Source organism: Macaca nemestrina, chromosome 2 (genome assembly GCF_043159975.1).
Source record: "Macaca nemestrina isolate mMacNem1 chromosome 2, mMacNem.hap1, whole genome shotgun sequence".
NCBI lineage: Eukaryota > Metazoa > Chordata > Mammalia > Primates > Cercopithecidae > Macaca > Macaca nemestrina.
Genome location: NC_092126.1, coordinates 135,240,163 through 135,267,090, shown reverse-complemented (window position 1 = coordinate 135,267,090; position 26,928 = coordinate 135,240,163). Strand labels below are relative to the sequence as shown.

General features: G+C 42.4%; 2 protein-coding genes across 2 annotated transcripts in view; one reads left to right on the top strand and one right to left on the bottom strand.

Moving 5' to 3' along the window:
* Positions 1-6,171: 6,171 nt before the first annotated feature.
* Positions 6,172-8,834, bottom strand: LOC105479578 (G protein-coupled receptor 27). Its single transcript, XM_011737594.3, has one exon. It carries the CDS (start codon positions 8,625-8,627, stop codon positions 7,497-7,499), a length of 1,131 nt encoding a protein of 376 aa, XP_011735896.1. The 5' UTR covers positions 8,628-8,834; the 3' UTR covers positions 6,172-7,496.
* LOC139360855 (sterile alpha motif domain-containing protein 1-like) overlaps positions 8,722-26,928 on the top strand; it is a 42,315-nt gene continuing 24,108 nt past the window's right edge. The window contains exon 1 of the mRNA XM_071089120.1: positions 8,722-9,228. Coding sequence (XP_070945221.1) covers positions 8,832-9,228 — 397 coding nt within the window. The 5' untranslated portion in view covers positions 8,722-8,831. The remainder of the gene's footprint in view (positions 9,229-26,928) is intronic.

The window sequence follows — 26,928 nt, the reverse complement described above, 5'->3', positions numbered from 1 at the left end:
GATATCATTTTCTGGCAGAAAATAAGATTTCCATCCCACAAAGCTAGGCAGATTGGCATAGTTTAGATAATATACATTTATCAGGGAAATGTTTAAATATACACTTTTCCAACAGTTTACATGCTTTCCACATAGAGTGGGCTGGCCACTTAAAACTTAATTTATAAATGACTAAATTATTTCTCCTAGAAGCCAAGTAGTGATAGCTTTAATTTATCTGTCTCCTAAATGTAACTGAGAAATACAAATATTGCATTTATGCCTTGACGTTGCAAGTTAAAATGTTTTTGCATGATTTCTCTATGTAATTTGAAATGACATCAAAACTTCAGGCTTTCAGATATAAAATTTGAGCTGTTTATTTATCTTATATTCTCCGACTAGGATACAGAGTTGGTTGGGTACCTACTGAGCCTTTTCCCTGCCCTCTTTTCTCCTAAACCAAAGCACAAAATACCCTTCCCTGTAGTGTAAACCTGCCATTTCCCCCACCCCTCCTTTGGGAAGGGGTTGGAGTGGCACTTTTCAGGGCTACCTGTTTGATTTTTACTCACTTCTGACATTTCTGGTCAATGGCATCTTTGCTGGCTCTCCTCACAGCATGATTTTATATAACAAACTTCCTCCAATAAAATGGCCACATTCCTTACCAGCACTTAAACATTTGGATAGAATTGGAAGAAAAACCTTTGAAGAGGGAATTATGTGTTTTCATTTTGCTTAGAGAAATGTATTTTGGAAAATGGATTCCAGAATGTGGAGAGTACAGAAGGAGTCAGAAAGAAATGTAAGAACCCGGGAGGAGGGAGAGATGGAACCTGTACAATTTCTGTTTCAGTCTTCGGGTGTTTCTTTTTCCCTCCATTGAGTAACCAGAGATAGAATGCCTAGGGCTCTTTCTGGACAATCGATGATGATGTCTGATCTCTTCAGTATTCCCGAGCTCTTCATCTAGATCCCTCTTTTGGCATCTACTATGTTCTGCCTTGCTTTATGGTTTTGGGTATATTTGCCAAGTTTTCCCAATTAGCCTGCTAACTCTTTTTTTGTTGTTGTTGGTTTGAAATGGAGTCTCACTCTGTCACCCAGGCTAGAGTACAGTGGTATGATCTCAGCTCACTACAACCTCCACCTCCTGGGCTTAATTGATCCTCCCACATCAGCCTCCTGAGTAGCTGGGACTGTAGGCATGCACCACCATGCCCAACTAATTTTTGTATTTCTAGTAGAGATGGGGTTTCGCCATGTTGGCCAGGTTGGTCTCAAACTCCTGGCCTCAAGTGATCTGCCTGCCTCGGCCTCCCAAAGTGCTGGGATTACAGGCGTGAGCCAACGCACCTGCTCTCTCTTTAGCAAGAGTGCGTCCCCTTCCTTATCCCTGTGTCCTCCACTGTCCAACACAGAAACTGGCTTCTTATTAGCTTTCAATATCTATTGGTTAGATGGATTAATTCAGATGGTTTTCTAGATTCCTGTAATTAGATTTATGATATCAAAAAAGTTTGGGCTACATGTGATGGCTCACACCTATAATCCTAGCACGTTGGGAGATCAAAGCAGGAAGATCACTTAACGCCAGAAGTTAGAGCCCACTCTGGGAAACATATACACCATCTCTACAAAAAAAAAAGTTTTTAATTATCCAGGTGTGGTAGCACATGCCTGTGGGCCCAGCTACTCAGGAGGCTGAAGCAGGAGGATCACTTGAGTCCAGGAATTGGAGGCTGCATTGAGCTACGATGGTGCCACTGCATTCCAGCCTCAGAGACAGAGTGAGATCTGGTCTCAAATAAATAAATAAACAAATAAACGTGCATGGATCAAATACTCAGGAGGCTGAAGCAGGAGGATCACTTGAGTCCAGGAATTGGAGGCTGCATTGAGCTACGATGGTGCCACTGCATTCCAGCCTCAGAGACAGAGTGAGATCTGGTCTCAAATAAATAAATAAACAAATAAACGTGCATGGATCAAAAAGGTATCATAGACCAGGCATGGTGGCTCATGCCTGTAATCCCAGCACTTTGGGAAGCTGAGGCAGGCAGATCACTTGAGGCCAGGAATTTAAGACCAGCCTGGCCAACATGGCGAAACCCTGTCTCTACTAAAAATACAAAAATCAGCTGGGTGTGGTGGCACACGCCTGTAGTCCCAGCTACTTGGGAAGCTGAGGTGGGAGGATCAATTAAGCCCAGGAGGTGGAGGTTGCAGTGAGCCAAGATCATGCCGCTGTACTCTAGCCTGGGCGACAGAGCAAGAGTCTGTCCCAGAAAAAAAAAAAAAAAAAAAAAAAAAAGGCCTGGCACAGTGGCTCACACCTGTAATCCCAGCACTTTGGGAGACTGAGGCGGGATCACCTGAGGTCAGGAGTTGGAGACCAGCCTAGCCAACATGGTGAAACCCCGTCTCTACTAAAAATATAAAAATTAGCTGGGTGTCATTGCGGATGCCTATAATCCCAGCTACTTGGGAGGCTGAGGCGGGAGAATCACTTGAACCTGGGAGGCGAAGGTTGCAGTGAGCCAAAATCGCACCATTGCACTCCAGCGTGGGCGACAAGAGTGAAACTTCATCTCAAAAAAAACAAAAAAAAGATCATAAAGTGCAATTAAACAGAACTGGCCTAGTAATAGGTATCTTTTTAATCTTCTGGATTTATTTCAGTTTAAGAAATCATGTCAAATATATCTCATTTTTCTAGAACCAGGTTAATTTAACAGCAGCAGGCAGAACAATCAGATAGTTGAAAAATATTAATAAGCCTAATTTTTTAAAAATTTGTGGATCCAGCTCTAGAATATCAGGCATACCTAGCAAAGGCGCGAAGGGGATGCAGTAGTTTCAAGTATTGTTGCAGTTTCTTGTCACTCCAACTAACAAGCTTCCTGACTATTAATGGCTGAAACAATAGTAGTTTTAATTTCAAAACCAGAAGTCTAGAGATAGGAGGTTGCTAATCTAATTAAGCAACTCAAGAATGTTAAAATGGGTGCTTGCACTTTTTATCTTTCTGTTCTGCTATCTTCATTGTCTTGACAGTGTCTCCCCTCATGGCTGAAGGATGGCTGTTGTGGCTCCAAGCATCACATCCTAACACCCCAAAAGGAATAAAGAGGGAAGGGAAAAGAGTTCTCTTCATGGGCTGAGTTAGGCCTGAAAAGTCTTGTCCAAGTTGGGGGAAAAGCATAAGGAACCCCCTGGCGTCGGATGAAGTTTGCTTTTACTTATATTTACTCCTGAAGCAACTAATGGGACTCAGATGTGGGTGGGTGGAGGTGGTTTCCCATCGCCTTCCTTGCCCCTCAGGGAGAGAGGGTCCTGAAGTTCAGTGGTCTTGGCAGCCCACACAGGGTGCACATCTGAAGAACAGTAGCTTGGGTCAGCTGCATTTTATAACCCCAGCCATCTCGGTGCACACAGCAAACCTAAAATACCAGTAAGACAATAAGTCTGCCACTTAGCTAGCCGTGTGCTTGGATCTAATGACTTAGTTTGGAGCCTTGAAAATCTTGCAGGGCCTGCGCCAGGCCCATCACCCTCTTTCTGTAGAGGCTAGGAATTCATTCTTTATGTCTAGTTATCTCTTTATGTCTGAAAGTTTAAGAGGCAGTTGAGGGGGGACAAGGAACAATGGCTTTGGCCCTGAGGAACACTGTATGCAAAGGAGTGGTGGTGTGACACGGCGTGGTCTGTTTAGGCACTGCTGGCAACTAGGAGTGACTAAAGCATGTCGCAGGGCCTGAGGAGAGAGTGGGAAGAAGTGAGACTGGAGAAGGAGCAGCAGCTGATGGGGTGCACCAGACGCAGGAGTGCAGACTGCAGGGAGGTAAAGCATGCACTCTGGGAGCCCAGAGGAGGCGTGACTGAGCCAAGAAGGGCTTCCAAAAGCCTTGGACCTGGATCCAAGATCCGACGTTCAGCCAGGACCTGGAGGTACAGTGGTACAGATTAGTTATGCCTGTGCCATTCCAGTTGTTAAATATTGTGAATTTACCCCCCTTCTCTAGAGGAGTTGGTGACGAATTGTCAGGCAGAAAAGTGGGAATGGGCTTTCCAGGAAGAGTGGAGAGCTGGTATAAGTAATCCAAGAAGGGAGAGATGAGAATCCAAGGGAAGGATGAGGCCAGGGTGGTAGAGGGCCTGACTGTGAAAGGTCTGTGGCAGACAGAGGTTTCTCCTCCATCCTGTAGCCCATCGACCCAGTGATCCATCTGTAAAAGGATAACCCTGAGTCAGCCCTAGGACCTGGGACCCTGTCACCTGTTAGGGAGCAGGGCATTTGAGAATATAGAGGGCTGATGGTGAGACCAAAGACTCGAGAGAAATAATTGTGCCGTTTTATTTCTTTTTAAAAAAGAAAGAGAAGAGAGGGAGGGAAGGAGGGAAGAAGGAAGGGAAAACAGAACAGGAACAGTAGAAACCAATATGGCATTTGGTAAGGCTTAATAGTGGACACAGAGATTATTATTGTTGTTACTGATTTGTTACATGCTTCCTCACTTTGCTTAAAATATTTCATTTAAGAAATGAATACGTCACACCTGTAATCTCAGCACTTTGGGATGCCAAGGCTGGTAAACCACTTGAGACCAAGAGTTAGAGACCAGTCTGGCCAACATAGAGAAACCTTGACTCTGCTAAAAATACAAAAATTAGTTGGACCTGGTGGCAGGTGCCTGTAATCCCAGCTACTTGGGAGGCTGAGCTGTAATCCCAGCTACTTGAACCCAAAGGTGGAGGTTGCAGTGAGCTGAGATCACGCCACTGCAATCCAGGCTGGGCAACAGAGTGAGACTCTGTCTCAAAAGAAAAAAAAAGAATATGTCAGGTGTACATTTAAACAGATATATAGATATATGGTCCTTCTACAAAACTATTTGACAAGATATCAAAAATGCTTTTTTTGACCTAATAATTCGATGCTAGAACATACAAAGACGTATGTACAGGAAGTCTATTTTCTGTTGCTTCAAGTATAGTGACAACTGCGTGGGAGGGTGGGGAAGTTGTGCTAAATTAATTTCCCAAATAAATAAAATGAGCAATTTTAATGAAATCTTCCCTAAATACATGGTGCCTGTGCTGGTACAGTAAGTAGAGTACTCTGGACACAACTAACCTTTTTTTTTTTTTTGATAATTTTTGATTAATGTAATTAACAATCAAAGTACATATTAATAGATTCACCGATCCTAAAAGCTGTTGGGGTGGCCCTTTGCACCTCCCCACTTTCTCCTACGTAGATTATTTTCTCTGGCCCTTTTGGTTCTCGTTTCCTTTAGCTGGCTGTTATTTCTTAGGCTGGCCTCAAACTCCTGGTCTCAAGCAATTCTCCTGCCTCGGCCTCCCAAAGTTCTGGGGTTACAGGCATAAGCCATCATGGTCTGGTCCAACTTCTGTTTTTTGAACTGAGATCACTTGGGCAGGTGGAGGATTAGATGAGGAGAGAGGTACTTCTGGGCTCCTCTGTCTTTGGGTTGGCTGAGGTTTCTGATCAGTGGCCCTTGGATGATTGAGGCCAACCTGGACTCATGATGTGGGGAGAAATAGGGTAACTGTCTCATATTTTCCAAGTATCAGACTGTCTTCACAGACTAACTTCCACAACAAAATGAAATCATGCAGCCTATTTACCAGAGATCAATTAAATTGGCCACACTCTTTTTATAACTTATCCCCATTGGACTGAACATTTAATAGTTTATATTATGCTCAGTTAAATTTCAGTATCTACCACCCCCACTTGACTGAACATTTAATAGTTTCAATATATCTACCACCCCCACTTTTACTTACTGCTTTTATCAAAATGATTTCTTGTACTCGAATTTGATATGTTTATTTAAAAGCTTTTTTTATGTCATTTAACGAATAGTCATTAAAATGTTCTGCCATCCAAATAAAAAAACAGTTTTAAAGCAGTATATATGTCTACTGCTTCTCCCCTTTAAGAAAAGATTAGCAGATTTTATCTTGCATTTTAAATTAAGCCTCCACAAGTCTTGGATATGCTGATGGTCAAACTATGAAACCTGTAACTAAAGAACACGTGCCAAAAGGATCATAGAGCATGTTATCCTAAGGTAGCATACTTAAGAGGCATGTAACATACTTCGACGCATGTATCATTACAGCCTCAACCACCACCACCACAACAAAACAACCACTCCAGAATGAAAATACTGGTATATTTGTATAATGCAAAGAGAAATACAGATATAAATCCTCAAAACGGAAGGTACATTAATAAAAATGTAGCATTATAAGCCAAAAATATTATATAGTACTTGCAGAATTTAGTCTTTCAGTTTAGCATTATAATGTCTAACAAAGAAATATTATTTAAATTATAGTTCTCATTATTAATTTAAAACAACCATCAGTAGAACAGCACAGCTTAACCTAGCAAACGTTTTAAGGAAATGCTTTGTTTCCTAGAAGGAGGGTATCATTATATTCCATTCATTTATACCATGAACAACAGAAGAACAATTTTCAAAGTGGAAATTAGTTTCATAAGACAGAATAAAACTGGGCTTCTCAAAGCACAAGCCATTTCCATAAAATTAAATTTTTATTGGCAAAAAATACTTAAAACAATTTTGATGTAGTACTCTGCTTCTCAGAGCCCTCCCAATCCTCGAACCACAATCTGTACACACGAACACATGCAATACTGTATTTTTCTCCACATCATTACTAACCAAAACACTTTACTCTTTTAAAACTTACAACTTGACAGAAATGTTTCCATTCAAGATTGCTATAATACAGAGAGCAGTTGTCACTGACTTGGTTTTCAGCAGTAGAAAGTAAACTGGGAATCAAATCTTGTTACTTACTGCTTTTAAAAAATGACTGCCTTGCTACTGACCTCCATCTCTGCTCTTTAAGTTCAATATCAACACTGACACTTTCAAAGAATCGGCGCAGCACAAGGACCCTGCAGCCGGCAATTCAGAGGGCATTTCAGACAACTTTCCCCCCACTTTCTCCTGCTTCCAACAGAAGATCCTCAAGAAATCTAACTTGTGAAGAAGTCCCCCTAGGTTCCTCTACTTCACTGCAAAATGTAATGCCACTTGAGGTTGTCAAAAATAGCTTCTGTAGAAAACTGGCCATGGTCTTTAGGAAACGTTGCATGAAGAAAATTAGTATAGCCTTTATAGAAAAAGAAAAAAAAAGGAACCACGCATGGAATAAAAGACGTCAGTACCGGTACAAAAAGACTGCAGGGCCTATTGTCAGGAAGAAAGTCGAGTTAGGAGGACGAATGTGCGGAGCTGGAGTGGGCTGAGCATTCCACTCCTCACCCACCCCACCCACCCCACCCCCAAACCCCCAAAAGGAGTCAGTACAATCCAAGTGTCTGTCCACTTCGAGTCATTTTGAAGGCAGCTTAGAAAATTAAACAGAGGCCAGAAGGAAAAGAAACGACGTCACCGTCCAAGCCAAAGGGAAAGGCTGGGTTGGGGGTCTATGTGGCGGGGCCTCCCTCATAAACCAATGCCTTTCAGGTCGCAGGGATGGGTCGCCTGGGTGGTCCGGGGGCTCTGGCAGCAGGGGAACTGGGCCCTGAAGCAGTCCCTCAGCTCCCTGTTGAAGAGGAAGCACACGACGGGGTTGATGCCAGCCTGCGCGAAGGTCAGCCACACGGAAGCCGTCAGGTAGGCCTGGGGGACGGCGCCGGGCCGCACCAGGACCCGCAGGTAGCTGGCCACGACGTAGGGCCCCCAGAGGAGCAGAAAGAGCAGCGTGACGGCGTAGAACATCTTGCACAGCCTCTTCTCTGTCTTGAATTCTTCCAGCACGAGGAGGCGGCGCGCGCCACGGCCCGGCCCTGCAGGCCGGATGCCCACAAGCGCGGGCGGCGTGGGCCCGCGGCCGAAGCCCGCCGTCCAGTTGGCGGCCGCCTGGCCGGTGGCGCCCGGGCCGTGGAAGGTCCAGTCGTGGCTGACGGCGGGCACCAGGCGCGCGGGCCGCATCTTGCGGCGGTCGTGGATGAAGAAGAGCAGGCGGAGGTAGACGAGGTGCGTGGCGCCCACCACCACAGCCAGCAGCAGCAGGAAGCCCAGCGCGCCGGGGGCGCCGTCGGGCCGCTGCTCCAGGGCGCACGGCGCGTCCTCGTCGTCGCCGCCGCCGCCGTCCAGCACGGGCGGGAAGGCCGCTGCCAGCGCCAGCGCCCAGGCGGCACACACCAGCATGGCGGCGCACGGCCAGCCGGCCAGGCGCTCGGCGTAGAAACGGTGGTGCGCGATGGCCAGGTAGCGGGTGACGCCCACGCCCAGCAGCAGGAAGGCGGCGTGGAAACAGAAGAGCGCGGCCAGGAAGGCGAGCAGCTTGCAGCCCAGCGCGCCCGGCGGCGCCCCCGCCGCGGCCGCCGCACGCCGCGCAGCCAGCATGACGGCCGGGAGGCAGGCGAGCGCGCGCAGCCCGTCGGCCAGGCACAGGTCGAGCAGCAGGTAGTACGGGGCGCGGTGTAGGCTGCGCTCCCGCACGATCAGCAGCGCAAACAGCACGTTGCCCGCTAGGCTCACGCACAGCAGCAGGCTGAGCGTGGCCAGCTTGAGGCCCAGGGCGGCCGCCTCGCCGCCGCCGCCGCCACCCGGCTCGCTCGCGTTCGCCATCGCGGCCTCACCAGGCCGTGCGCTCCGCCCCGGGGCCGTCCCCGGCCTCGCCGCTCCCGCAGGCCGCCCGGCCGGCGCTCCGCCGCCCCGCCGCCCCGCCGGCCCTGGGCGAGCTCCCCGTCCTGCGGGGCTCAGCCCGCTCCCGGCCGGCCCCTCCTGGGCTCCCCGAGCCTCCGCTGCGCCGCCGCCGCCGCCATCTCAGGAATGGTGCGCGCAGGAGGAGGCGGCCACTCCCTGCGCCCTGGGCGCCGCGGGCTTCACTGCGGACAGGGCCGCGCCGCCGCCCGCAGCCCCCCGCATCCTCCTCCGTCTCCTCCTACTTCTCCGCTGCCGCCGCCGCGCCTCTTGGCTCTGCCCCCCGCCGGGCCCGCCGCAGCCGCCGCCGCTGCCGCCGCCGCCGCCGCCGCCGCCGCCGCGGAGCCCCCTCCCCTCCGCCGGAGCGCGCAGCGCGGCCGCCGCCGCCAGCCCCGCCGAGGCATCCCGCACCGCCTGGGCCCGGCTGGGCTGGGGGCGTCGCCGCAACAGCCGCGGGGTCGGGAGGCGGCCGGGAGGGAGGCAGGGCCCAGGACGCAAGGTGGCGACAAGTCGCGTTTGGCCCCAGGTAACGGGGGTCCGGCGGCGGCGCCCGCGCTGGGGTCACGGCGGCCGTGCGCGGGGGAGGTTGCCTGGGCTGGCAGGGTCGGGAGGCCTCAGAGGGGACAGGAATATCTGGAATGAGCCTTCTGCCTGAAGGCTAGGAGTAATTTACGATAGTAATAGTCATCGTAGTCCTAAAACCGCTGATACTCAGGTGCGCACTGATCTGGGTGGCAGTGTGCTGGGGAGCTTGGCAAGCATTATCTCCCTCAACAGTAATAACGAAGTTGGTTCCATCCTTAACCCCACTTTGTACCTCAGGAAGCAGAGGCTTGGAGGTCAAGGGAGTTGAGAGCCGGGAAGTGGCAGAGCTGGGATTCAAATTTCGCTTGGTCTGATTTCCAGTGCTGGACTCACAGCGACTCTGCAGCATCCCCTACTCGCTAACTCATCAGTGATCCCGGTGAAGGACCTATATCAGGGAAAAGAAATGTAGCATTTCATCTTTAAGTGTTTTGGAAGGTGAACCGTATACCACCTTCCTCCCAGGATATCTATTTTCTGGGTAAGCCTGAAAGGGCAGCCCCTGTTGTGATTCTCAGACACACTGCATTTGTCTCGCAGGACCTTGCACATGCTTGTGCCTCTGCCTGGACCAACCCCACAACAGGCTTCCTCTCCTTAGGGCCTCCTTCTGACCAGTCTGTCTTATTCTGTATCGCTGCCCTCTAGTCATTTCCTTCTTAGCACTTATAATTTGTCATTATATGCTTTCATTTCTTTTTAAAAATCATGCCCTTCTAACTAGTCTCTAAGCTCTTTGAAGGCAAGGGATCATGCCTCGTTTTTGGTACCACTGTGTCCCCAGTGCTTAGCATGGTAAAGCCAGAATTAGGCAACGTGTTGTTTCTCACCCACACTCATATTTTTTTTCTTCTGTGTGGAAAATTATTTATTGCCTACTGATTACATGCAAGGCAGGCACCTTGATGGGCATTTTCAGGGTAGTGCGAGATCATAGAGGGCCTTAATGATCAGGCTGAGGAGTCAAAACTTTAGTCTGCAGGCAGTCAGGAGCCCTTGAAAGCTTTTGAGAAGGGGAGCGATATGACTAGGTGTGCTCCAGGAACATTATTCTGGCAGCAGTGTTTAGGAGGGATGACAGAGCAGAGCCGGTAAACCTAATACAGAGCCTCAAACTTTACTATGTGCAGAAATCACTGGGGACCCTGTTAAAATGAAGATTCTGATTTAGTAGTTCTGGAATGAGGCCAGAGGTTCTGCATTTCTAACAAGCTCCTGGGTGAGACTAATGCTGTTGGTCTGCTGACCTTGCTTTGAATAGTAAAGCCTTGGGGACAGTTTGGAAATTTTTTTTTAAAAATGTAAGTGATTTTTCAAGAAAATCAGCTATTGAGCACCTGACTTGGGACTCCTAAGTAGCCAGCAGCAAGTGGCTGACCAGGCACATCTGTAAATGTATGTTGACAGAAAATAGATTTTGGAGGGTGTATGGGTTAGGAATTGCAGTTTGATATTAGTAGCAAAAAACGTGTACATGAGTTTATTTTCCTCATGAAAGAAGAAGTCTGGAGGTCAGTGGTTGCTGATACTGATTTATTGGCTCAAGGACTGAATCTCTGAAAGTCTTTTAGCCCTTCCCTCGTGATCACAGTAGGCTGCTGACACCCCAACCATCATTTCTTCATTCCAGGCAGAAAGAAGAGAAGGGAAAGAGCAGAAATATTCCAGCCATCTAAGTAGGCCTCTCCAAAGAAGAGCTTTCTAGAAGCCCTACATTATAAACAAACACTTAAACATATCATTGGCTATCATTTGAGAGTGAGCACTTGAGCAAGGGAGGGTAGGAAATGGTTTCTTATTTCTTTAAAGTTAGACCCACAGCTGTAGAGAATTGGATCCTGCCTTGCTGTGGCCCTTAGCGCTTGGGCTGCCTCTGCCTAGAGGAGGGAATGCCTTCTTAATAACCCACACAAATTCACCAACTCTGGTTGCTTTATGGTAATACTGATGGCAGCCACCTTTTACTGAGCATTTGCTATGTGCCAAGCATTGTGCTAAATTCTCGACATGTGTTATTTAATGTAATCAGTGTAATGGCCAGATGTAGTATGTACTGTTACTATCTTCATTTTGCAGAGGAGGCACAGAGGAGTTAATTTGTTTGGGCTTTCACCACTTACACTTACTTTACACTTACTTGAAAGTAAGTGTAAGAGCTGGAAGTCTGACTTAATTTTATTTATTTTTTTATTTTGAGACAGGGTCTCACTCTGTCACCTAGACTGGAGTCAGTGGCATCATCATGGCTCACTGCAGCCTCAACCTCCCAGGCTCAGGCAGTCCTCCTACCTCAGACTCCTGAGTAGCTGGGACCACAGGTTTATACTTCCATGCCCTGCTAATTTTTAAAAAATTATTTGTAGAGGCTGGGCCGGTGGCTCACGCCTGTAATCCCAGCACTTTGGGAGGCCAAGGCGGGCGGATCACGAGGTCAGGAGATCAAGACTATCCTGGCTAACACAGTGAAACCCCGTCTCTATTAAAAAACAAAAAATTAGCCGGGCATGGTGGCAGGCGCCTCTAGTCCCAGCTACTTGGGAGGCCGAGGCAGGAGAATGGCATGAACCCGGGACACGGAGCTTGCAGTGAGCCGAGATCGCGCCACTGCACTCCAGCTTGAGTGACAGAGCGAGACTCTGTCTCAAAAAAAAAAAAAAAAAAATTTGTAGAGATGGGGTCTCCTTATGTTGCCCAGGCTGGTCTAGAACTCCTGGGCTCAAGTGATCCTCCCACCTCAGCCTCCCAAAGTGCTGGCATTACAGGCGTGAGCTACCACACCCAGCTGAGGAACTCTGTGTTTAGAATCCACCCTCGTGATCTCCACAAACACTACCTCTTTGTTATAACTGTGAAGAAGGCTTTTGAGTTTATAAAAGCAGTAAACTAACATACACAAAATACTGATGCTCCCATGCACAGAATTATAACCCCTTTCAAGAGGGAAGGATTTTTCAAAACCATCTAATCCTAACTCTTGAATTTTACTAACAGAGAGGCTCATGAATAGCTGAGTGGGAGGGAGAACCCAGGTCCTCCCACTCCTAGGTCACTACCTTCCACTTAAAATCTTCATATTTTTTGTTCTAATGAGCACATGATGTTCGACAAGTCACTTAACCTCTTGGAATCTCAATTTTGCCCATATACGAAATGGGACATTGGACCAAATGATTTCTGAGAGTCCTGGGCTCTGAAGTTGAGTTTTGGTATAAGGAAATGGAAGTTAAGTGATTATGTCTCCCAAATGGGGAGAGATTTATTTTTCAGAAAAGGACACAAAAGAAGAGACAGTATTAGTTCATTATAATTTAAAATTTTCTGTGTTTTCTGTTTCTATCTACAGTTGAAAATGCTGCTCTTCAGATTTGATTTAGTCATTTTCCCAGGCTCGAATGGCAGAAGCAACAGTAGAAAATATATAAATCATGGTTCTCTCGCAGCATTTATATGCCTACTTCTTTCATTATCAACATTTGTTCAGTAGATTAATACTTAAGGAAAAACTAGTAACATTTCATTGGCCAGGATCAATGTATTTTCCTTTTACTGTTTCTAGGAAGCTGCAGGCAAGAATTTTAAATACCTTCTTAGGCACCAAATTGCATGCCTTCATCTCAAAGCAAAACAGCTCTACGAGATTTTTTCCTGTAAGAAAATTTCCATTATTCTTATATAATCAAATTATTCCTTTTGGACATAGATAGAAACATAAGTATTTCCCACCCCCACTCTCCAAACCATTTATGTCCCTTCTTTGATGTACATATAGATGGTGTGATTGGTACTAGAAATCCTGACTGTTCAGAGAAACTGGTTGGCACCCTTTGGTACATACAGTCAAGGTCTTGGGTTCCCCAATCATGAGGTCCAGTCTGGTCAGTGTATCCTGTTTAACCTCAGGCTTCTGGCCAGTCACCTGCCAATAGGTACATTAAACACCAAGTTAGAGAAGGTTGGTGTGACTTAACTCCATCCCAACTCTTAGAAAAAATGAGCCAAAGTCTAGGCCTAGTGGTTGTTGGATTATCAAAGGGCAGCACTCAAGTTGACCTCTTCATGGGACAAAGTCATAACTATGATGATGAAAATGGGCCTTGTGGTGAGGACCACTCTGGTTCATGTCAAAGTTCCACCAATGACTAGCTGTGCATTGGTGGTAGTGGTACATGAATCAGATTGTACCTAACTGTAAAGAGCCTAGACTTTGGCTCATTGGGCAAGTCTCTTGCCTACTCTGTACATCTGAATATCAAAAGCTCATTGTGGGAAGACTCAATTAAATGAGATTCATTTACAAAGAGTGTAGCACAAGGTGTGCACACAGGTCGTGTGCAATAAATGGTTAACTACACTTATGCATATTTGTGCTTACCTAACTATATAAATGTCTTGGCTAACCATGATTTAATTGACTTTTATGTTTCCCACCTCAGCTTAACCTAGCAGGATGCCCTGTACACAGTAGGTTCTCAATATGTATGTGGCACGTATGAGTGTCAGTCTGTATAATAAAGAGTGCAAAAAGTGCAGCTGCTTTCTAGAAACCTAATTTCGGACTCTGTGTTGCCATTTTGTCTTGCTGGTGGGGAAAAAAAAGGTAGCCTTAGTGCATCTTGGGTTTCGTCATGGGTCCTTGCTTTCTTGGAATATACTGTAGTTTCAGGCAAGTGCCTAAATTGCCTAGTATATGGTCATTCAGGATAGTGCGTGCATGTGTGTGGTGAGTATCCCTTCTGATATTTCATCAGTTGTTGGCATATTGTTCCTGTTCTTCCAAGCCATTGTGGTTTGGTGACTCTTAGCTGCCTTGTGCCATACTTGTGATGTGAGAATCTGGGCTGAGGATGCATTTGATATTAGATGCATCCACAGGAATTCTCAGCAGTATGTCTGAGAAACTGGGTGCAGCTCCCCTCTCTCTGAGTACCTTTTTCTTGTCTTCTTCTACCTTCATCTCCAAGGACTCCCTATCTATTCTGGAAGAAGGTGAAAACCTAGTTCTTTCTTGTTCTTCTGGACCATGTAATTACAGTCATCCCTCAGTATAAACAGGGAATTCGTTCCAGGGCCTCTGTGTGCACCTGAATCCATGTATACTCAAGTCCTATAGCCAGCCCTACAGAACCTACATATATGAGAAGTCAGCTCTTCATATGTGCAGGTTTCACATCTCTCAAATACTGTATTTTCCATCCTATTTTGATTGAAAAAAAATCACATGTAAACCAACCCATGCAGTTCAAACCCATGTTGTTCAAGGGTCAACTGGAATCAATTTCCCTGGGAAGCTGTGTTCCCCAAATTCAGGTGTTTGGAAAAAACAAAAGCCAGGAAGCCACCTTGCCATAAACCTCTCCTAGTCAAGGAAGCTCGGAGCCTGCTATCCACTTGAATGTTGAGAAGGAAAGGGAAAAATAGAGGAAGAAAAATTATCACTGCATATCTCAAAATATTGTGCTTGCTATCTGTATTTGTTGAATGAATAACTGAATATCTTTATGTGTATATGTATAGCATATTGTCACACTTCATTTAAGCAAAATATGTTTAGTGAAAACTCTTTTAACAGTTGGTTTTCTTTCTCCACATGCAAGAGAAGGAAGTTGCGCCCCAACCCTACACCATATATTTAAAAAAATTCAAAATGGATGATAGACCTAAGAGTCAGGGCTAAAACTGTAACAACTCTTAGAAGAAAATATAGGAGTAAATTTTCATGACTTTACATTAGGAAGTAGTTTCTTGGATATGTTCCCAAAAGGACAGGTGACAAAAGAAAAAAAAATACATAAATTAGATTTCATTAAAATTTTTAAAGTTTGTGCTTCAATAGACACCATCAAGAAAATGAAAGGCCCGCCCTCAGAATGGGAGAAAATGTCTTCAGATAATGTGTCTGATGGGGGCTTGTATCCAGAATAAAGAACTCATAACTCAAAAAAGACAACCTAATTTTAAAAACGGGCAAAGACTTTAAATACACATTTCTCTAAAAAGATATGTAAATGGCCAATAAGCACATGGAAAGATACTTTGCATCATTAGTCAATAGGATAATGCAATTCCAACCATCTGAGATACCACTTCATATCTACTATGGTGGCTATTACAAAAATGTAGACGGTAACAAGTGTTGGTGATGACATGGAGGAATTGGAACCCTCAGATGATGCTGTTGGGAATGGAAAGTGATACAGCTGCTTTGGAAAATCATTTGGCAACTCCTCAAAAAGTTAAACATAGAGTTACCTTATGACCTAGCCATTTCACACCTAGGCATTTACCCAAGAGAAATGAAAACATGTCCACATGAAAACCCATATGTAAATGTTCATAACAGCATCATTCCTAATAACCAAAAGGAGAAAGCAACACAAAGGTCCATGAATGAATGGATGGATAAATAAAAGTCACATATCCCTACAGTGGAATGCTATTCACTCATAATAACAAGTACTGGTACGTGATGCTCCAACATGGATGAACCTTGAAAACACCGTACTCAATGAAAGAAGCCAAATACAAAAGACTACGTATTGTACAAATCCATTTATGTGAAGTGCCCAGAACCGGTAAATCCATAGTGATAGAAAGTTGGTTAGTAGTTGCTGGGAACTGGGGGGAAGGATTGGAGAGTGTCCGCTAATGGGTCCAGAGTTTTTTTGGGGTGATGAAAATGTTCTAAATTTAGGTAATAGTGATAGTTCCACAACTCTGGATATCCTAAGAAAACAGAATTATAAAAAGAAATTCATATGAAAGTGAGGCCACCTCTGTGACCTCTGGAGGTGTCTTTATTAAAAGATGGATAGGAACCTGGCAAGTAACATGAACTCCTAGTTATGAACTCCTAGCAAGTAACATGAACTAGCTTTCTGAGTAAGTGCAGATTCTTAAGGTGTGATTTCTTGTGCTCTTACCTGAGGCTGGCCACAGAAATAAGTCATGCCTTGCCATATGATCATGTGCACAAGGATTGCCCCCTTTGGTGGGCCTTAGCATTTATGTGCTTTGGGGCTTTGGTGTTTAGGTAAACCTGGGAAGAGAGACTAAGAAAGTTTTATTTAATCAATAGCTTTATATTGCAGCATAGCCTCTGGAAAAGCTGTCATTTTTTAGATCAAAAAATGCACTAAGCTATTTTGCATATATGATTACCAATTTACTCCTACAAAATCCCTTACCCTAGTTTTATAGATGAGGAGCCTTGAGTTTTAAAGCAGTTAACCATAGTCTGTGGTCACACGGCACAAAGTAGAAGAGCAAGATAAAATTCCAGTCTGTCTGGACCGAAAGCCTGAATTCTTTTTTTTTTCTTTGAGACGGAGTCTCGTTCTGTCGCCCAGGCTGGAGTGCAGTGGCCAGATCTCAGCTCGCTGCAAGCTCCGCCTTCCGGGTTCACACCATTCTCCTGCCTCAGCCTCCCAAGTAGCTGGGACTACAGGCACCCGCCACTACGCCCGGCTAATATTTTGTATTTTTTAGTAGAGACGGGGTTTCACCGGGTTAGCCAGGATGGTCTCAATCTCCTGACCTTGTGATCCGCCCACCTTGGCCTCCCAAAGTGCTGGGATTACAGGCTTGAGCCACCGCGCCTGGCTGAATTCTTAATAAATATGTACAGAGGGCTTTGTCAACTAATATATAATTGAAGGAAAACCTATCGGGATGATAGAAGTATTAAAGTGGGATTGTATCTGCTAGTACAGAATTGAGGAAAACCATTATGCTAACGGCATAGGTGGCAGTATTTTAACCACCTGAAAATAAACACTTTCAATATTGAAAAGAAACAAGGAGTCTACACTAATATGTTATCACTATTTAAAATGCCATTGTCGATATTTCTATAATGGTTTTCTAAGCAAGTCATAGCAACGGCCCCAAGTGAGAAAAGGCCTTTTTAAAAAATGTGGGCCTCTCTCTTTTGCATTATATTTACTAGCTGTTTAAACTCCCTCTAGTGGTTAAGTCATGTTGTGATCCTAAATTTTGCATTGATAGACTCAATGCAGCCACCAGGACTAGGGTGCTACTGGGAGTGCCAAAGATAACAGGATCAAACCTATTCCTTAAGCATTCTTTTCATGTGCATGGAATCATGGTATAAATATTGTATATCAAAGCTACTACTGCTATAATCCTTACCTTCATCTCCTTTCTCTCTTATTTGATCGAAAATCAAATAGTGCATCGATTATTGATACTTTCTACTCTAGAGAATTACAGTGAATATACTTTATAAGGTGGAGATTTTGGGGGTATGTCCATATAAAATGTTCTGAACTATGAAACAGGGGCCTGTAAGACACATCTTTAAGGATGTACCTACTGTTTCTTGAATTGCTAGTTTACCTATTATGCAATGACTTCCTTGTAATAAAATATGAATGTTTGGCTCTTTTAAACGCTCACCCTCTATATACATACACCTCCCACCTCTCACACGCATATAAATTCTTCCTATGCCACCAGCACCAAGCTTTGCATTGGGTTTTTATTTAGATGAGGTAGATACTCTTTCATTTGGAGAACTGTAACAGTTGTTGAGGAGAGCATCTGTAAAAATAAATCTTAGAGATAAGGCAGACAGATTTTTATGATAAAACAAATCATATAAAAAGTAAGACTTGGACTCAATTCTCCTTAGACTCCCATGTGAACTTGCAGAGGTCTGATTTCCATATCTCAAACATTCGGGATAAACAGCTGCATTTCTCAGAAAAACCCCTGCCACCACCCTTCCTTCATTCTCTTACTTCATCTGGTCTGGACAGCTCCCTGCACAGCTTCCAAAACATGCTCTTCTCTTCTCTCCCTATGAGACTTCCTGTTTCCTGGAATGAACCCACATCTTTCTCTTTCTCGTTTTATTCTTTTGTTTCATTTCAAGTGGTGTACATACATCAGTAGCTTCCTGAGAAAGCTGCTTTGGACATAAATTTTTTATTTTTATTTATATATATATTTTTTGAGATGGAGTCTCGCTCTGTCACCCAGACTGGAGTGCAGTGGCACAATCTCGGCTCACTGCAACCTCCGCCTCTCAGGTTCAAGCAATTCTCCTGCCTCAGCCTACTGAGTAGCTGGGACTACAGGTGCGTGACACCATGACCAACTAATTTTTCTACTTTTAGTACAGATGGGGTTTCACCATGTTTGTCAGGCTGGCCTCAAACTCCTGACCTCGTGATCCACCCGCCTTGGCCTCCCAAAGGGCTGGGATTACAGGCATGAGCCACCGTGCCCAGTCAGAGATGAGTATTTTAAGACTTTTTACATATCTGAAAATGCTCTTACTTTACCTTCTTCGTACTTGATAGTTTGGCTGGGAATAGAATTCTACTGGTTTGGCAATTATGACCAATGATATTGGACATTTTTTCATGTGCTTATTTGCCATCCACCTATCTTCTTTGCTGATGAACCTGCCATATTTTTTCAATAAATCATTTATTTTTCTTATTACTGACTTTTGGGAGTTCTTTATGCATCCTGGAAAGAAGTTCTTTTTCAGATATAAGATTTGGGAATCCCATTTGCCCCTGGTTTGTGGTTTGTCTTTTTATTCTTTTAATAGTGTCTTTTGGGCCAGGCGCGGTGGCTCAAGCCTGTAATCCCAGCACTTTGGGAGGCCGAGACGGGCGGATCACGAGGTCAGGAGATCGAGACCATCCTGGCTAACATGGTGAAACCCCGTCTCTACTAAAAAATACAAAAAAAACTAGCCGGGCGAGGTGGCGGGCGCCTGTAGTCCCAGCTACTCGGGAGGCTGAGGCAGGAGAATGGCGTAAACCCGGGAGGCGGAGCTTGCAGTGAGCTGAGATCCGGCCACTGCACTCCAGCCTGGGAGACAGAGCGAAACTCCGCCTCAAAAAAAAAAAAAAAAAAAAAAAAAGTGTCTTTTGAAGAGCAGAGATTTTAATTTTGATGAAGTTCAGTTTATCAATTTGAATTATTTTATGAATAATGCTTTTAGGTCATATCTAAGAAATTCTTGCCTAAACCATGGTCATGAAAATTTTCTCCTATGTTTTCTTCTAGAAGTTTTATGATTTTAGGTTTTTTATAGTTAGTTTTATGTTCCATATTAATACTGTAAATGGTATGAGGTGGATTGAATTTCAATGGATTGAAATTCATTTTTTTAATATATGGATATTCAACTATTCCTGCACCCCTTGTTGAAAAACTTATTGCACCTTTGTCAAAAACGAATTGTCCACATACGTGTGGGTCTCTTCATGGACTCTTTATTCTGTTGAATTTATGTGTTTGTCTATCTTGATGTCACACTGTATTCATTATTGTGGCTTTATAATAAGCCTTAAAATCAGGGAGCATTATTCTTCCAAATTATTCTTCTTTTTCTAGTTGTTTTGGCTGGTCTCAGTCATGAGCATATAGATATGTGTTTTAGAATCAAGTTATCTAATTCTACAATAAGGCCTACTGGGATATTAATTGGGGTTGTGTCTAGATCAGTTTGGGGAGAATTGACGTCTTAACAATACTGCATCTTCCTATACAAAAACAAGGTGTATCTCTTCATTTCTTTAGCTCTTCTTTTATTTCCCTCAGCAGTCTTTTGTACTTCCCAGTGTATAGTTCTTGTATATCTGGTGTCAGAATTATGTCAATATTTTTTATTTTTGATACTTTTATGAATGGTATTTTTAAAATTTTTAATTGTTCACTACTACCATAAAAAGAATATAATTGATTTTTGTATTGACCTCATATTTTGAAACTTTGCTAAACTCACTTATTTCAGTTTTTTGGGGGTAAATTCCATCAGGTTTTCTACATAGATGTGCATCTTGTCTAGAATAGACAATGTTACCTTTTTTTCAGTCTAGATGCTTTTTTATTTCTTTTTCTTGCCTTGTTGCACTGGCTAGAACCTTTAATACAATGTTAAATAGAAGTGACAAGAGCTAACCTTATCGGTCTCTTCTCTCATATTAAAAGGAAAGCATTCAGTTTTTATTCAGTTTTTCACCATGAAGCGTGATGTTAGCTGTGGATTTTTATAGGTGCCCATAGATGAGGAAGTTCCCTTCCATTCCTGTTTTACCGAGAGGTTTTTGTTTGTTTGCTTGTTTTAAAATCAGCAGTGAATGTTGGATTTTGACAAATGCCTTCCATGCATCTATTGATAAGATAACCACACTGATTTACATTTTTAGTTTGTTAAATATAAAATTATATTGATTGACTTTCACATATTAAGCCAACCTTGCATTCCTTAGATAAATATGACTTGGTCATGAACTACTATCCTTTTTGTATATTCTTGTATTATACTTGCTAAAATTTTGTTTTGAATTTTTACATCTATATTCATGAGGGTTATTGATCTCTAGCTGTTCTTCTTTTTTTCTTGTACTGGCTTTGTCTGGTTTTTACTTCAGGATGAAGGTGATCTAAAAGAATGACTTGGAATGTATTCTCTCCTTTTCAATTGTTTTTTAAAAGTTTATGTAGAATTTTTTTCTTTAATGTTTGGTGGAATTTACTAGTAAAACTATTTGAGCATGGAGTTTTCTTTGGGGGAAGGTTTTTAACTATATATTTCATTTCTTTTATAGATATATGGCTGTTCAAGTTATATATTTTACCAAGTACATTTTGGTGGTTTATGTCTTTAAAGGAATTTGTCCATCTCATCTGTGTTACAAGTTCATTGGCATAAGTTGTTAATAGCATTCCCTTGTTATCTTCTACATAGCTATAATATAAAATCAGTATTGATATCTTCTGTGTCATTTCTGATATTGGTACATTTTTCCCTGAATAGTCGTGCCAGAAGTTTATCATTTTTTTTCAGTCTCAAATAACCAGATTTTTACTTTCATTGATGTTCTCTACTGTTTTTCTGTTTTCTATTTCATTGGTTTCTGCTCCGATATTTATTATCTCCTTTGATCTATTTAATTTGCATCCTATTTGCTTTTATTTTCTAGTTTCTTAACACAGAAGCTGAGTCCATCTATTTGAGATCTTTATTTGGGCATTTGTGTTAGAAATTTTCTCCTAAGAACTGTTTTGGTAAAATTCCATGAATTTGATAGATATTTTTTTATATTCATTCATTTCAGAATACTTCCTAATGTTCCTTTTGATTTCTTTTTTGATCCATGAGTTATAGAGAAGTGTGTTATTTACTTTATAAGTATTTGGGGGATTCCCAGAGATCTTGCTATTATTAATTTCTAATTAAATTCCACTGTATCAGAGAACATACTGGTATGACTTGAATTCTGTTATGTTTATTAAGACTTTTTGACCCAGAATATGGTCTATCTCGGTAAACATTCCATGTACCCTTGAAAAGAATATGTTTTGTATGGTTGTTGGGTGAAATGTTTTATAAATGTCAGTTGGGTCAAGATGGTTGATAGTGTTGTTGAAATCTTTTATATTCTTACTAAATTTCTGTCTGCTTGTTTTAGCAATTATTGAGAGATGAGTGTTGAAATCTCTTGACTAAAATTCTGGATTTGTATTTCTCCTTGCCCTTCTAACAGTTTTTGTTTCATGTATCTTGAGGCTCTGTTATCAGGAGTAAAAAAATATTTAGAATGATTATATCCTCTTGATGAATTGACTCATTTATATTACTAATGGACCTTCTTCATTCCAAATAATATTCTTTGCTCTGGAATTTACTTAGTGTGATATTAATATAGCCTCTCCAGCTTTCTTTTGATTAGAATTAGCAAAATGTACCTTCTTTTTTTACTTTAAAAATTATTTCATTGTAGGATATGCTCATAATATCAAGCTAAGGATCCATGTAACTTCTAATTTTGCTTACAGTCTGTGCCTGGGATTCTAGGATGTGTGTGTGTGTGTGTGTGTGCGTGCGCGTGCACGCGCATGTGCATGTGCATGGATGTGTTTTTTTGTTTTTATTTTATTTTATTTGAGATAGAGTCTCACCCAGGCTTGAGTGCAGTGGCACAATCATACCCACTGCAACTTCCGCCTCCTGGTTTCAAGCCATTCTCCTGCCTCAGCCTCCCAAGTAGCTGGGACTACAGGTGAATGCCACCACACCCGGCTAATTTTTTATATTTTTAGTAGAGATGGGGTTTCACCATGTTAGCCAGGATGGTCTTGATCTCCTGACCTCATGATCCGCCCAGCTCAGTCTCCCATAGTGCTGGGATTACAGGCGTGAGCCACCGCGTCTGGCAGGGATGTGTGGTTTTTAATGAATTTTCACAATTCTTTTGTTCCTTTAACAAGTTTTCTCGTATATTCCTGGATAATAGTAGGTGCTCAGTAAATATTTGGTTGTTTTGTTTTGTTGTTTTTTGAGACAGTGTCTTGCTCTATCATCCAGGCTGGAGTGCAGTGGCACGATCTCAGCTCATTGTAACCTCTGCCTCCTGGGCTCAGGTGATCCTCCCACCTTAGCTTCCCAAGTAGCTGTGGCTACAGGTGCGCACCACCATGCCCGGCTAATTTTTGTATTTTTTGTGGAGACGGTGTTTTGCCATGTTGCCCAGGCTGATCGCAAACTCCTGGACTCAAGCGATCCACCTGCCTTGGCCTCCCAAAGTGCTAGGATTGCAGGCGGGAGCCACCATGACTGGCCAATATCTGTCAAATGGAATGTTTGTGTCTACTACATGCAGAAAGAAAAATGCACACTCTGTCCTTTACTTTAATCTATTGTTGCCTTTATATTTAAAGTGCATTTCTTGTAGGCAGCATTATTGTTGATTCTTGCTTTTATATTCAACCAAATAATGGCTGAAATTCAATTGGGAATATTTAAACTGTACATTTAATGTGAATATTAATATGGTAAGATTTAAATCTGTCATCTTGCTATTTGTTTTCTATTTGTCTTAACTGCTCTTTGCTTCCTTTTTCCTATTTTTATGCTTTCTTTTAGATTAATTAAATATTACTTATGATTTCTTTTTATCTCTTTTGTTGGATTATTAGCTATAATTCTTTGCTTTGTTATTTTAGTGCTTTATTTAGGATTTGCAGTGTACATTTTTAACTTATCACAGTCTACCTTCAAGTGATATTATACCTCTTCATATACAGTCTAACAATTTACAGTGGCATATTCTCACTTCTCCCTCCCAACTTCTGTGCTAGTATTGTCATAGATTTTTCTTTTATTCATGTTATAAAGTCCATAGTACATTGTTATTTTTATTTAAACAGTCCATTATTTTTTAAAGACATTTTAAAAATACTAAAATTATCTTATGTTTTACCCATGTGGTTATCATGTCCAGTGCCCTTTCTTTCTTTCTGTAAATCTACGTTCCCTTCTGGCATCATGTTCCTTCTTCTTGAAGGAATTCCCGTGACATTTCTTTTTTTTTTTCAGACAGGGTCTCACTCTGTCACCCAGGCTAGAGTGTAGTGGTGCCATCATGGCTCACTGCAGCCTCAGCCTCCCAGGCTCAGGTGATCCTTCCACCTCAGCCTCTTGAGTAGCTGGGACTACAGCCATGCGCCACCATACCTGGCTAATTTTTTAATTTTTTGGTAGAGACAGGGTTTCACCATGTTGCCGATACTGGTCTGGGGCTCATGGCCTTAGGCGATCCTCTGGCCTTGGCATCCGAAAGTACTGGGATTACAGGCATAAGCAACTACTCCCAGCCTGTGACATTTCTTATAGTGTTGATTTCCTGGTAGTGGATACTTTCAGCTCTTGCATATCTGAAAACATCTATATTTCTGTTTTTTGTTTGTTTGTTTCATTGATTTTCTCTATTATTTTTCTGTTTTGATTTTATTGATTTCTGCTCTTTATTTTTCTCTTCCTTATGCTTGCTTTGGGTTTACTTTGCATTTCTTTTCCTAGTTCCTTAATGTAGGAATTTCGGCTGTTGATTTCCACTTTTCTAATGTAAGCATTTAGTGCTGTAAGTTTCCCTCTCAGTAGTGCTTTAGCTGCATCTGACATGCTTTAATATGTTGTATTTTCATTTTCATTCCAGGTCTATGTATCTTTGAATTTTCTTTGAGACTTCCTTTTTAACTCATATATATACTGTTTAATTTTCAGGCATTTGGAAATTTTCTGGTTCTTTTTCTGGTATTGATTTATTTTACATTTGTTAAGTTTTGTTTTATGGTTCAGAATGGTGAATATTCCATGAACTCCTGAAAAAAAATTGTGCTCTGCTAAAGTGCTATATATGACAAATACATCCTGTAGTCTGATTTTGTTGTTCATTTCTTGTGTACCCTTGCTGATGTTTTATCTAGCAGTTCTATCCATTGTTGAGAGTGGGCTGTTGAAGTTCCCAGCTATAATTTTCTATTGCCTATCTCCTTTCAAGTCTGTGAAGTTTTGCTTCGTGTATTTTGAGGCTCTGTTGTTTGGTGCACACATATGTAGGATCATTATGTCTTCCTGGAGGGTTCTTTTGTAATTATGTAATGTCCTTTTCTGTCTCTGGTTAACTTTACTCTAAAATCTGCTTTATTTGATATTAATATAGCTACTCTTAACTTTGTTGGGTTATTGTTACATTATATCTCTTTTTTCATTTTTTTCCCTTTCAACTTACCCACATTGTTGTATTTGAAGTGAGTTTTTATAAATAGCGTTTTGTTGCATCATGGTTTTTTTTGCTGTTGTGTATTTGCTTGTTGTTTAATCCACTCTACCTGGTGAAGGTAAAAGTCTAAGCTTCTCACTTGGCCTTACTGGCTTAGGTAGGGGAAGGATCACAGTTTTTTCTGTTGCATTTGGCTGGCATAGTTATGTCTAAGAGTTTTCTGTCTTGCAAGGCTGCTCTTTTGGCTAGAGAAACCAGACTTTTCTTGTCTATGCTTGTTAGCATTTTCAGGTTGCCAGCTTCTCCATCTCTGAGTCTAAGATATATGAGACAAAAAGAAAACCCAGGGAACTTACTGCTGTGTTGTTCCTTAACCTAACTGCTATGCCGCCTTTTGGCCTCTTTCAGAGTCTTCTTATGTTTGTTTTACATAATGTTCAGGGTTTTTCACTATACTTTGTGGGAGGAATTGAGAAAGCATGTCTTATTCCATCTTCCTGGCAGAGAATCTTCTCCATCATTTTTGAATAGATATTTCACTGAGTATAGAATTCTAGGTTGACAGGTTTTCTTCTTTCAGTACTTTAAAGAGTTTGTTCTGTTATCATCTTGGTTGTATCATTTCCTATGAAAAAATATCTCTGTTGTGTGTGTGTGTGTGTGTGTGTGTGTGTGTGTGTGTGTGTGTTTTGGTAGAGATGAGAGTTATCGCTATGCTACTCAGGCTGGTCTTGAACTCCTGGCCTCAAGCAATCCCCCTGCCTTAGCCTCCCAAAGTGCTGGGTTTATAGATGTGAGCCGCCACACCCAGCCTAATTCTTACTTTGTTCCTCTGTATATAATGTATCTTTTTTTCTGCACTGTAGCAGTTTGATTATGCCTTGCCTTGGTGTGATTTTCTTCATGTTTTTTGTGATTAGAGTTCATTGAGATTCTTGAATCCAAGGGTGTATTCCTCTTGAACAGCCACTCTCCAAAAGCAGGTGACTCAACCAACTTTATGGTAAAAATTAGAGAGCTATTAATTTGTAGTTGAACTATGATATTTTCCACGTTCTAAATTGTTTATTTAGTAGGTGGTCATATGTTTTGTACACCAGATATTCAAGCACCTTCTGCCACAGTGCTCTGTTTTGAACATTTAGGGCATAACTTGAATATTTTCATAAGTCAGAGACTCACCTCATTTTCTAGATGATAGAGATGACTTCAGAGAAGTGAAACATTTCCTAAAGTTTCCTGAAGTTGCAACTATTAGGAGCACAGGCAGACTTAGGGTTTGAACTCCATACCTCTTGCTGGGTGATGATGGGAATGTTATTTAACCATTTTGAGCCTCCAGTGTGTAAAGTGGGAGATGATAATCATACTTATTAATACCTCATCAGGTTGATATGTGGATTAGATGAGAATAGTTAAGGATTCACAGAATGGTAGCTGTTGTTGCTGTTGATATTTTTCTTTAATAGACTTTCTTTTGTAGAGCAGTTTCAAGTTCACAGCAAAATTGAGTGGAGGGTACAAGGAGTTTTCCATGTATCCCATCCTCACGTATGCATAGCCTTCTCCATTATCAACATCCCACACCAGATGGGTGCATTTTTTATAATCAAGGAGCCTACATTGACACATCATTATCAACCAAAGTCCGTAGTTTACATTAGGGCTCACTCTTGGATTTGTACATTCTATGGGTTTTGACGGGTGTCCAATGACATGTATCTGCCATTAGAGTATCATTCAGAATAGTTTTATTTTCATAAAAATCTTTGCTCTGCCTATTCATTCCTTCCTCTTCTACACCTGAACCCCTGACAACCACTGATCCTTTAACTGACTCCATAGTTTTGCCTTTTTCTAGAATGTTGTATTAGTTGGAATCGTACAGTATGTAGCTTTTCAGATTGGCTTCTTTCACATAGTAATATGCATTAAAGTTTCCCCGATGTCTTTTCGTGGCATAATAGCTCATTGCTTTTTAGCAGTGAATAATATTCCATTGTCTGGAGGTACCATGGTTTACTGATCTACTCACTGCTAAAGGACATCTGGTCTCCTTTCAAGTTATGGCATTTATGAATGGAGCTGCCATA

Excerpts from the sequence above, each read along its gene's own strand:
- LOC105479578 (XM_011737594.3), bottom strand. The coding sequence starts at position 8,627 with ATGGCGAACGCGAGCGAGCCGGGTGGCGGCGGCGGCGGCGAGGCGGCC.